Source organism: Numenius arquata, chromosome Z, assembly GCF_964106895.1.
Source record: "Numenius arquata chromosome Z, bNumArq3.hap1.1, whole genome shotgun sequence".
NCBI lineage: Eukaryota > Metazoa > Chordata > Aves > Charadriiformes > Scolopacidae > Numenius > Numenius arquata.
This window is the reverse complement of record NC_133616.1, coordinates 70161689-70174771: the sequence shown is the minus strand read 5'-3', so window position 1 is coordinate 70174771 and position 13083 is coordinate 70161689. Positions and strand designations below refer to the sequence as shown.

The 13083-nt window shown below is 41.3% G+C and overlaps 1 protein-coding gene across 4 annotated transcripts in view; it reads right to left on the bottom strand.

Annotated features, from left to right (window-relative positions):
- The window catches only part of SEMA6A (semaphorin 6A), a 114038-nt gene that overhangs the window by 50135 nt on the left and 50820 nt on the right, over window positions 1-13083 (bottom strand). For 3 of the 4 annotated variants that reach the window (XM_074166776.1, XM_074166778.1, XM_074166779.1), the window contains exons 1-5: window positions 12102-12201; window positions 8948-9065; window positions 3751-3811; window positions 2290-2352; window positions 1315-1416 (exon numbers count right to left, since the gene is read on the bottom strand). In XM_074166776.1, the coding sequence (XP_074022877.1) occupies window positions 1315-1416; window positions 2290-2352; window positions 3751-3811; window positions 8948-9065; window positions 12102-12201 (444 nt within the window). Of the gene's footprint in view, window positions 1-1314; window positions 1417-2289; window positions 2353-3750; window positions 3812-8947; window positions 9066-12101; window positions 12240-13083 lie in introns of those variants that run through there. The other variant, XM_074166777.1, reaches the window with a different exon arrangement.

The window sequence follows — 13083 nt, the reverse complement described above, 5'->3', positions numbered from 1 at the left end:
ACTGAGACTGAGAAGCTTTGTTGCATGCTTGGAGTGAGATGCAAGGAAGGGAAAGAAAGAAAGAAGCGGCTGTTAACAGGGCAGCTACCTGTACCACACAGTTAGCATGATGTAAGCTTGTGTTTTTATTCAAACTTGGTTCTTCCTCCACAGATTGAAAGAAAAAACTATGCTGAGATTCTCTCCTGTGTTTCTTAGATTATGACAATCACAGTGACTAAACAAGGTAAAGCAGCATTGCAGAAAAAAGCAAGGAAGAGCAGCAGTCACAGCGAATACCACTAAGGAAGTAATTTTCCTTGTTGTTAATATCTTTATTCTGTTTTTTACAATAACTCTGAACCCAACGAAATGCATGAGAATTGTGCCATGACTTTGTCAGAAGCAGGATTAACAAAGCTGGATTTTCTTTTTCATGAAGAAGCATGAGAAATGACCTGTGGGACATAGCAGTGCCTGGAAAAGCAGAGTCTGGATATCAAGGGACTAAATGAATTCATTTCAAAGCTACTCCAGAGACATCCACTATTGGGGGTTATATCAGATTATACTGGTGCAAGCCTGAGAAAATGGGAAATATTTTAATAAACGGGTCCTGTTAAAATGCAGATGACAGGGACACACTATGTCAAAGGAAGAAATTGGGGTCAAGGAATTAATGTCAGGTATCCATTGACCCGCAGAGTTTTCTACACTGCTCTAGATAATATTTTGGCTTTGCACATCCCCAGCTAGTGAAGAATACATCACCCTCCTGCTGTACCTTTCTCTGGGGAGGTGTGCTGTCAATCACTTTCACAGCACACAATACCATAGGATTTCCAAAGCGTCCATATCTGCTGGGTCCCCAACACTAACCTTCCCAGGTTTTGCTGTGAAAAGCTCTCAAGTGTCTTGAGAATTTGCACTGGGATTAAGAACAGTACAACATTTAAAACATGCTACCCCAGAGGTAACCCTCAGCATTAGTCTATAACTTTATGTGGGTGTCAGTGACAAGCTAAGGAACTTTCTGAGGAGTGACCACATCCCCAGGCAAGGATCTGAAGGACTCTGCACCTATAGAGGGCAATGCAAAGTGGCAATAAACTCTGATGTGCAGGAGTGGCAAAAAAGTAGGTAATCAATCCAAGCAATCTTCAGAAATCCAATCAACACTGAGCTCTGTAGCACTGAAACAAGTCAGGATAAATGCTACAGAGTCAAATGATGCACTGCTGAATGACAATCTCATGCTGTTGTCAGCATAGTCACAATAAATCCTACCGAAAGACAAGGAAGTCATAAATGAAATCCCGCAAACAGATCACATACCTTGTAGTTCCTGCAAGACGGGTTGAATGCATTGGTTCCACAGATAAACAATGTATCCTCATTTCTTTTTAGGAGAACCTTAATAAAATTATGACATTCATCCTGAAGAAAAATAATAAGAAGTATTTCAGCTACTGCATTTTGGGTGTCCGGTTTTATTTTTATGCCCTGATACTTCATCGTCAGGTCTAAAATGAAATTGGCTGGTAGCCATTGTGATATTCTGGGCTTTATTTCAACTATGTTTAACTGACAATGAGCAAGACGCAACTGATTTATATTCTAGTTGTTATTCTAGTGGTTTATATTCTAGTTCTAGTGGGAACTGAAGATATGATATTCACATTATAGCTCAGATTTTGCTATTGTTCACATAGGTGAATTTTGTTTGAATGCTGTTGGCTTTCCTCAAGAGTGATAAGTGTGATCTTCTTCTCATCTGTGTTGCTGTAAGACAGTAGCATCACCAATGCAATATATTGGCATAAAGCATCTGCAACTGGAAGGGGAAGCAGGTGTAAAGAATCAAAGACTCTGCATCTAATTCTGATACCGCTTGTGCTAGTCACAGGTTACAGTAGGGTAAATGCTGTGAGAAACAGTCCTTCTACAACTGTACACATTCATGCTTTCTGATGCTTTACACAAATTTCTCAGTAAACTCCTGCAGGAGGATGGACAGCAGCACTTGGCTTTTGAGACAATGGTAAGCAAAATCAGTACACTAAGCATTATGTCCAAAATCCTCAGTGCTTTAAGTATTTCAGGATATTGCTGTGGCTCCTGTCATACTGTTTTATCACATTAACAGTAAACTATTTTTGCAAATTAAAGCCTTCAGTAAGTTGATGGAAAAAGCAATTACTGGCAAGAACTGAATGGCATGATCCATTCCACATCACAGACAGCAGCCTGAGATAACAGTGAAGCAACTAAACTAAAGTGGCAGATGCAGAAGAAATGAAAATTGCCTACCTTATGTTTTCCCTTCATTCTGCATGTGTCTACATCAGCTTGTCTAGATTTCCATGTCAATTTCTGCAAGGATCAAGAAAGAAATCAATTGGAGCCCAGAGGCTGTTGCATTTGATTTCAGAAGTAGAAGTCCCTTAGGGAAGACTAGCTGTTGAACATATATTTATTGAAAGCTTTCTGCACCCTTTCTCCATGATTAATTCACCACAACAATGAAAGATCAGTGATGTGGAGCATTCACTTAATTTTGTGTTGCCATCTATTCATTAGACTAGAAATCTATCCCTTTCTTTTAAAGCCTAAACCAACAGAATTCAGCAATAGGTTAACTTTCAAAAATACGTGCACTTTTCTTAAAAGTACTAGATGCTCTCTTCTTTTAATTTTATATTGTTCTGCAAATCAGAATAAACATTTATGGACTATAAACCTTACCCAGATTCTAAATGAAATATGTATTATGGAAGTGACATTTTAGATTAGCAAAGAGATCAAATTCAGGTAGTCTTGTTACTCCAATTCAGCTAACAGGCTCAGAGACCCCTCCACCTATCAAGACACTGTTGACTTTATCTGCTAATGCTCTTTCTCTGGAACACTTACAGGTAAATCCCAGCCTGTATTTTTTTGGGGGGTGAGTTTCAGGAGTAGTCAAATGTGGTAGGCTGATGAATTATAATATAACTTTATTTAAAAAAATACGGCCTAAGATAGTAACACCTTAGACAAGCCTGTGCCCTCACTTTTTGATGAGTAATTGGGCATAAACTCATCTTCAGAAATATTCATAGTTATAATGAAACTCTCCCCTCCTCTCCTACAGTGGAATTCATCCAATACCCAAATTTATATGACCTTCTGCTGGGCCGAGGTTGTACTGGGTACATATTACACAATGTGAATGCAATGCAAAGGAGCTGAAACGAGATCATTTCTAGTATGTTTTTATTAATATACAATACGGTAATGCAGACAAAGCTCTTCTGAGTTTGAACGTAACTTCCCATGGACATAACGTGAATACATCTACAAAGTGATGTTATAATAAGATTTTATTTAGTAAGTACTTGCATGACTGAATAAAATTTGTGTGCATGGAAATATGTAAATAGCACTTGCCTTTTATGATGAAAGTTTCAGTATACTTAATTGGGATAGTATAGCTGTTACAGAAAACTGCTGAATATAAATGAATAGATGTTTGACAGATGTTCCATCAGGGACCTCACTGTATTTCAGTACAGATTGCTTATCAGCCCAGCTAAATCACTTATCAGAAATTCATAGAGGACATGATTGCTATTCTAGCTTTCCCCAAATATGATTAGCAATGCCATCTTACTTGCTTATTACAGTTTTTACAGCAGTGCTGGCAAGTTGTTTGAAACAATGCCATTTTCCTATTTATTTGAAGCTTGTTCTAGTGTCCTTGGCTTCTGCATGATGATAAAAGCTACTTACTTTGCTAAAATAAATTTCTTCTGTATGTGATGCGTCCATATCAACAGTATAAATATGGTCCCTGTAAACAAAGGCAAATGAATGTGAAGTCAAATGGAGTAGTCAGACGGTTCATTTTCTATGAAAAGAGCTATCTATCACAAGATAATCCATAATCCATTCAAAAAAAGATCACAGGTCTTACCAGAGAACATTACGGGCAGCATCGCCTGCTTCTCCCAGAAAAGCACTTTCATATATAAACTGTTTTCCTTCCCATTAAGGAAAAAAAGAAAAATGATACAAAACTTCAAAGCAAGATTCTTTCCCAAAAGCAATTATTTGAACAAATGTGATTTTGGAAAGGAGATGAGACTCATACAATTTCTGCTCTATAGGTCCTACAGCAGATGCCACGATCTAGCATGCAGATGTTTTTGCGTATCCAGTAATCAGCTGCAACAGCTCTTATGCAGCCTTTGCCAGATTCCTCAGCTAGCAGTCACTACGCCACATTTAGCCATTCAGGGTTAAAAAGAGGTTAATGCTTCTTTCTTTTTTTTTTTTTTTTTTTTTTAAATTATGTGTCTAACCTCAGCTGTGATAATTTGATTGACAATATGGTAGGCAAAAGGCTGACAGCCATAAAACTATTCCCAGAAATCCAGAAATCATTCTTCTCTTCACAAGCTGGTGGCCAAACTAAACTGTAAAATACTCCTCTGAAAAAAGTCCACATTTCTTGCTTGCATTTACTTTCTCTTTTTCCTAAGAACCTGTCCCTCTCTATGGTTAACTGCCAATCTCTCCTTGAAATGAGGAAATAGACTCAGTTACTCAGGTAAAGAGATGATATTTTTAAACACTCTCCTCTGTGTAAGCTGAGAACAAGGACATCTCTGTATGGAACTTAAAATTTGAAAAAACTCACCAACCCACAAGGCTGTAGTAACTGCCACATCAAATTGGGACTAAGCATCTCATTTTTCCTTGAAATAACATTGGCTTTTTTCAAAATGCAGGAAGCTGTGCAGCTGGAGCATGATCCACAGCATTGGAGGGGTCTGCTGAAAGTAGGATACTGACTGTTTCCATTTTAGAAACTCCTGCTCTCAAGGTTAGCTTCGTTTTATTGGGTTTTGGGAAAACAGTGCCAGTCTTAAATAAAGCTAACACAAAATACTGCTATAAGAGGAATAAGCAACACTTCTCTCACGTGGAGAAAAGAGGCAGCATTGTTGTGGGGAACTGGCTGCTAAAAATCTACTGTCTGCTACGGTCCTTGAGGCTGTTTGCTTTGTAAGATGCCAAACTGAGGAGTTGTGGGTTTTCTTCTCCTCCAGACTCTGTAAAAACAGAGCTGTCATTTACTTCCAAGATTGGTTTAATGCTTCAGTTTATAATTTGCCTAAGTTTACTGGCAGAGCAGTGGTCAGGGTTGGTGCTGGACTAAAATTACCCATTAGCGTGGTATCAGCTTCATAGATTACTGCACGGTTCCTTTTTTATGTACATCACTCTTTGTTGCTGTCACTCCTACTATATAAAAGTGGGAACAAAATCTCTTGAATTGCAAATTAGGTGCGGCTGGAGCTCTAAAAACCTTCTTCCAGCACAGCTCTTGATTTTAATCATTACTCTTGCTTTCCAGTGGTTATGAATTTTTCTTTTTAAATAATCAGAAAATACAACGGTGGTATTCAGAATGAGGCTTGAGTTATTTAGTTCCACTCTCAATGAAACTTCAGGGGACTTATTTTCTGGTTCAAGAAACATTTCAAAGAAAACTCAGATGCTGAGTTATGGGATCATCTGAAAGAGGGTTAGTATCGGGCAAATTACTTATAATTTTCTCGTGCTGTACGTGAAATGTAGTTGCTGACAATGTCAGCAGAGAGCGAAAGAGCTGTCAAATTCAGGGGAGGGCTCTCTAACCACAGACAATGCGGGATTGTCCTTGCCCTCCTTTTCCCACTGCTGCCCAAGTCCTACTATCTACTAGCTGTGGTATGTGTACAGCTCGCTGCTAATTAAGTTATTCTAACACAAATTGACTTAATCCTAGAGCTTCCGTTTTTCCCACCTCCAGTCAGCAGAACCGAGTTTTGTTGCCATGGCATAATCTTGTGAAGGAAGGGAATTTAAATAATGCCACCGGCTGTGCATGACCCTTGGCCACTCAATGCATCGTCTGGAAATGTGTAACTGCAAATGAGGAGGGAGCCATCCCGATGCTTCGCAGGCTCAATAAACCATTTTGTACATACACATGAGGGGTGACAGATAATGCGAACAAAAGCTGCCACCGCACAAGACAATGGGAGGAGGAGACATGGCAAACTTAGAAAAGGGTGTGTGTGCACGGGGGGTGGGCGACTGTGAGAGAGACAGCGAGGGAGTATCCTTCCCACAAGAAAAAAGAAAACAGAGCTGGTCCTTTGCAGATTGCAAGCCAGATATTCAGACAGCATGGTTTCATGGGCTTCGGCTGAGTTATTCTAATTTATATTGGCTGGATATCTCTGCCTGAAAGCATGAAATAAAGCCTTTCCGAAGCAACATAAAATTTTATTTGGTAATAGCTAATACAGGAGTCACGTATCCCGGATGACAAAATAAGCAACTGACAGACAGAAATTTTGCTCTGCGCCAGTTGCTCAGTAATAAAGTGTTAGTGGTTGTCAAATCTGAGTTAGTCCTCTCCTGGGCAAGGAAACTGTCTGCAAAGTAAACGCTGGATTTTCTAAAACAAGCAAACAAAAAACCCCAACCCAAACCAAACAATCCCCCCCAAAAAAGCTCTCAATGTTTAATAATTTGCTTTGATTGCTTTTCAGATAATTGAGTACAAACATAAACTTATAATCACTATATTTCAATGTCTAAAAAAACCAGCATGAAAGCAACATCTGATACGATAGCTAAGAGATTTATGTTAATTACAGTTTTCAAAGAATCTTGTTACAAAACTCTTTGAGAAACACCTTTGATTGTGTACACATTTGCTTCAGTCTCTAGATTTGCCGCTACCTCTAAAGGAGATGTGGTATTGCAGTTTTAAACTTTCATTCACACTAGTTATCAAAGGATGACTCATTTTCTGAAGTTTGTTACTTAAAGATAAAAATGACCTTTGAATTTTAACTTGTATCACATAAGCTTCTCAGCCTGCAGGCAGGGGGAAAAGAATATGTCAAAGAGTTTTTGTGTTACCACAGGAAAAAAGTGTAAGAAGACTTTTTGAGCTTGTGTAAGTACAAAACAGACCAGGACTTTATTCTTTTTTGTAGGTCACTAGACTCTAGGAGTATATAAGCACTCTCATTGTAGTAAACTGCTTTATACAAATATATAGCCACATAACAGTTAAGAATGCATATTCACATAATACTACATGTACTATGCCTCAAATATTAGCCGTCCTTATATAACTTGTGCACACAGTGGTTTCATATCCCAAAATGCTTCGCTGGCTTTTCCTGATGTAATACCCGTTGCTTGGGCACTGCGACAGTCTAATTGCGTCAATCTCAAGTCTGGGAACAAACTATGAATACAGCCGAGCGAAATCCACAAAGCGGATTTACCACCTTCTCACTGCAAAAGATTTCCTAATTTAAAGGAAAACAAATAAGGAAAGCAAAGGGAACTCAGCCATGAAAAGGAGGAAATCCTGCCACCACCTTTCAAACCCCTTCAGCTCACTCCCCCGCCCTGCTCATTATCACACTAAATGCAGCAAAAATACCAAGCCCTGTGCTCAGGCAAAGCGCAGGGAGGCCTTGCTGTGGGGCTACCCACTCTTTGTGCCCTACAACCAATGCCACTGCAGCTCCCCGTGGAACAACGCATGTTCTTTACCCAGACTTGACGCAACGGCTTGGCTCCAGTGAAAACCCAGAGCTCTGCTGCCCAGATCCTATACAAACTGGCATCTGTGAGAAGCCCAAAGAAGCTGTGCTTAGCTGGTATGGCTGCGTAGGTCAACAGGCAGAAGTGTGATCTTCCTGCAGCCAGGGACGTGACTATGTAAAAATGGCACTCAGTGACTCTGCTGGTATAACGCAACTAATTACTTGGTGCCGACTGGAGGTCAACAGGCAGATTTCCACCACAGGACACATCCGACCACCCAGAAGATGGGGAGTGGCTGTTTGAGAAGGAAGCCAGGCAGCTCCCACAGGATGCCAAGGGCTTTGAGGACAAGGCTGGTGGTGAGAGGCTGCCTGTTCAGCAGCTGTTCCCTCTCACCTCCTGGCCATCCCACCCACCACTTCTTCCATCTGCAGCAACAGCCTGGCTCTCTGTGGCACATGCAGAAGGGTGTGTATTTCTCTGATGGAGGAGAAAGACCAGAAAAACAGCAGGAAACAAGCTGCTACCAGAGGGGCAGCTTGTGGGGAGGTCCCAAACGGGATTTGGGTCCAACAGCTCATAAAATGGACTACACACCCTTGCTAATCCAGACCCTTCTTGCATTTATCCTGCATCCATCAGGTAATTCCCACTATAAGACGACCAGTCTACTTCACTAAGAACAGAAAGGGAGAAGTGTTAATGTCTGATCTGTGCTATGTTGGAAGCTGTATAAATAGGTGTACTGAAGCTGACAGTGCCATGCTGAGCTATGCAAGCTGAATGGGTGGCTCTATATGCAACTTTTATAAAAAGGCATGTGCTTGTATCTGCACAATAGAGCTCCAAAAAAAAATCCAGACACCAAATTCACTTAACCTTGCTGAGTACATCAAAAGAACATCAGCAAACATGTTTGCCTCTTTTTTCTCTTAACATACTAAAAACATGCCTAAACCAGCAATGTTATAGTTTAATGACTCTTGTCTGAACGCATATTTGTGCACCAGCAGAATCATTCTCTAAAATATGTCATCAATGGTGTGCACAAACAAAATGACAGGGTGAGGACGGACTCTTTCCTCCATGGGGCTGAACAATTTCTCTGGCAACTTCCCTCTTGCTGGACTCAAGGGAAGGCAAAGGTGTACAGTCCTGAAATGGCTGTCTCAGCACATCGCAAAACTGAACCTTAGTTGGCTGACTAACAAGGTTTCCAACATATCTTACTAAGAGGCTGCAAAGCTCTCTTTAAGTGTGAGAAAACCTAAAAACAGCAGCAGAGAACTCAGAATATCCCTCATCTTCTCCTTCCTGCTCTGAAAGTAGCAAGAGAAGAGTGGCCAAGCAGGGGACTACTGACCTAGCAGCAACGTAGAGGGTCCTGTTCATGACCATGACCAGCTGGATGTCCAGCCGGTGCCTCTGCGTGGTGTTCCGCCCTGGTTTGTGACCCACAAACACCGGATACTGTCTTGTATCTGTGGGAAGGGAAAAAAACCACAACAGGGTCAAAAGAGAATCACAAACTGAAACCATGCTAACACAGAGCACTATGGGGCCAAGCTATGGCCAAAACATGTTGTTTCTGTTCTGCCCTGGCACCACAGCCTGGAGTTGGAAGCCATGAGCACAGAGGGCTGGAAAGTTCTTCAAGGTTACAGTCTTTGCAGCTTCAGGGTAGAAAGCCATCACCTTTGTAGAAGACAAAAAATGGGAGGTTTCTAAGACCATAAAGCTGGAGCTCTTGGCACATAGGTACATGGCACTTTCTCACAGTTTTTCTTTCACTGCTTGCAGAGCTTAAATGCTTGCTCCTGGGTGCCAAAGTGTGTCTAGCAGGATAAAGCTGTTTCACAGTGGCCCATCAATCACCACAATGACTGGACTGGTAGTGGTTAAAGCAAAAGACTTGGCTCTTCTTGTTTCAAACTGCCAGTTCCCTGGGTCTCCTACAGTATCAGACTGCCATCATAGAACAGCTGTGGAGATTTCTGAGAAACGGTGAGAAACCACCACTTGAACTTTATAAAATTAAAGTCACTGCATACTGTTTCAGCAGCCAGTCTGACACTCCAGTTTTTCTGGCAAATTGGACAACCATACTGACTGGAAGCCCTGTACTGAGCTTATGCTATCAACAAGTCAGCTTTCCCCCCAACTCTACCAGTCAGCAAGAGCATTTATTCACTCTATTACCATGATTTTCTGGTGAGACCTCAGCATAAATGGGTTGTGCTGCTGCTTCCCAGATGATCTGTGTGTACAGCCTATAACAACAGTGAACACTCCTGCCCAAGGGCCACCTTGCTGTTAGAACTTCATACGTACACGTGATCATGACATACATATGCACAAACCAGGGAGCTAGTTAAGTAAACAAAATGACAGAAGACAGGATGATGATAAACCTCTGATAAGCATCATCATCAGTGCAAAACTGCTGCATGTGCGTGTTATACAGAGCTGACTAGCATCTAGCTATGCCTGAGATTTTTCCCCATCAATATGCTTTCCCAGAAACTGGAGCTGATTGAGGGAGTCTATTTCTTCAGAAACTCGGCTACTGCTGTAGTGTTTTCAGCTATTGTCCTCTAAAAGTATTTCCCCTGTTAAGCTCGGTCAAACTATTGATTCACGCCATGGCTTCAGCAAAGCACTTGAGAGTGCCATGCGTCAGAAAGCCTGGAGATAAAACTGTACGGGAACAGGAACTTCCCTGCAAATCAGATGCTACGAACTCTTGGAGAAACAAATTAAGATAGCCCAAGCAGGATTTACATTCAGAAACTTAATCCTTCTGACCAAGTCCTACATGCAAAATGCCAAGTTTAGCTGTCCAGCTATTCTCTGTCTAATACCATTTCCTCTGTAACTCATGGATTGAGTATGAGCTGGGGGCATCTCAGTATGCTATGCTGCAGAGGAAGAAGTTATCCCGTGTTCTATTTCTCCAAAAGGATCAGGACTGGCTACTTCTGCATTAAGAAGGACTGTTAGCATCATCCTCCCCGAGGACGAAAAAATTTGTGCCAAAGACCTAGTGTTTGCACTAGGCGTGCTTCAGCAGGGTTTGTTTTAGAGCAGTTCTGCCCTGTTCTTGTATCCCAGATGCCTATTAGCATTTGGAGCACAGCAAGTGTGCCCGTGGAGTCTGTCTTTCAGCTTGGTCTTATCCAAGACAGACAAATTTATGGGTGCCAAGGCCACCCCAAAGCACAGAAAGTAAGGACAGTGAAGAGATTCACTTTAAATTCAAATTCCTGGCCCAAAAGAGGCTCAAATATAAGCCTACTCATTGCTGACCTGCTTACTCCTTAGCATACTTTTACAGACCCAGGTGCTAAAGACTTTCTTCTAAACGTCTGAACCTTTGGGATTTCACAAGATTTTTCTTTGCAGTAATTGTTATTGAGTTGAGGTAAATGTAAAAGAATCAGTTATGCTAAGCCTGACTTGCATGGTGAAATGCACAGAAAGCTCTTCACCTGTTTAGCCAGCAAATCGCAATACTGACTTGCAGCTGTCAGTCTTACCCGAGATTTTGGAGAGTTTGCCAATTACTACAGAAGAGAGATTCTGTTACAAAAGATTCCTTGTCTTGATTTGGTTTTTAGCTACATTTCCAGCTCAGCAAAAAGTGCTTAATGCCAAAGCAGATTCCATTAGATCAACAAATTATGTTTTCAGAGCTCAGTTACTTTAGTGGGCTATGCTGGATGCTCTGAGGTGCTTCACTGGTTATCCAGAACTACACTTTCACAAGTCAGGTGAGGGACACTTTGACTATGGGGCTGGGGGGGAAGGCTTCCTTCCTTTGCTGCTGGATAGAGCAAGATATTTGGTTTGATTAGGGGACTAGAACATCTCTCTTATGAGGAAAGGGTGAGGGACTTGGGTCTTTTTAGTCTGGAGAAGACTGAGGGGGGATCTTGTCAATGACAAGAAATACTTACAGGGTGGGTGTCAAGAGGATGGGGCTGGTCTTTTTTCATTGGTGCCCAGTGAGAGGACAAGAGGTAACAGGCACAAACTTGATCATAAGAAGTTCCATCTAAACATCAGGAGAAACTTCTTTCCTTTGAGGGTGGTAGAGTACTGGATCAGGCTGCCCAGAGATGTGGTGGAGTCTCCTTCTCTGGAGACATTCAAAACCCGCCTGGACATGTTCCTGTGCAACCTGCTCTAGGTGGACCTGCTTTGGCAGGGGGGTTGGAGTAGGTGATCTCTGAAGGTCCCTTCCAACCCCACATTATTCTGTGAATCTGCGAATCTGTGATTATAGTACTGAAGTGTCTCTGAGAAGGAGAAAGGCTATGGTTTTGGAAGATCAGCAGTTTACCACCCAGTAGTCATAAGTAATGTGAAAAAGTCATGTTCTTGAGAATGTAAATTGGCTGATTGAGGAGACATGAAGAACAACAACTTTATTCATTGCAATTGTAACAAAATACTGTTGATTTTAAGTCCCCTGATCAGTACTAAGCAAATTAGGTCCTCTGCACTCTTATACTTACAGTTGCCATGCGAAATACTGATTGGCTCAGAATCTTCTGGGAAACCAGCCCCAGCAAAGTGTAGCAGTGTGAAATATAGCAGCAAGGCTTCTGACCTCATAGTAGTTCAGCTGGGAGGCTTCACTTCTTCACTTCACCCTGTGGAAGACAAACAAGGGGTTAAGTGCCTTCTGTGGATTCAGTTTTAACCACTGCACACAGAAAGCTAAAAAGAGTTGATGGAATGGAGGAGGAGCTTTTCTTCCTCAAGACTCTTACCATACCTGAGGAGGTACGTCGTGTTTCTAAGCAGACACTGCCCTACCAGGCCAGTTTCCCTTTAGCCCATGCCCCAGCAGTGCCATATCTTGCTTGAGGATAGACTTAGTATCTGTGAGTTACAAAGAATTTTCTGCCTCAGCTGCTCCTATATGCAATAATTAAACTTCGTCTCCTGCACTGATCAACAGCTGACAAGAGTTTTTCAGGAAATATTTTGTTTTCCTCTTTTTCGGTTTACATAATTAGGTGATGACACAATGATACACACCATAAATAAAAAAACCACACTACATTATTATGGTTAAAATAGATTAAGGGTTATACTACAGGACTGATTCATACCCTGCAGAGTTGTGAATCAAGCGAAGAAACACTGAGAGAGCTTGATGGAGCATGCAGAACATGTCATTGGGCTTTACCATAAAGATATGTACCCATAAATTTAGGTGCCATAAAACCAATACTTCGACTTGTGATAAAATAGAGGAGAATAGAACTGCCTAAAATGAGCGTTTTTTCCCTGTGTTCCACTGATGCATTCACTCATTCACATTTCATGTACAAAAATATCCCTAAAACTTGAAGATAAAAGAAGCCACAGGGACCTTTGGATACAGTGAAAGAAAACAGCACATAATACAGTAAATAGCTCATAATTCCCAGGCAAATTCCACACAGACGTTGATCTACAGGGGAAATAAGTGTAAAAGTGGGGTTTTCT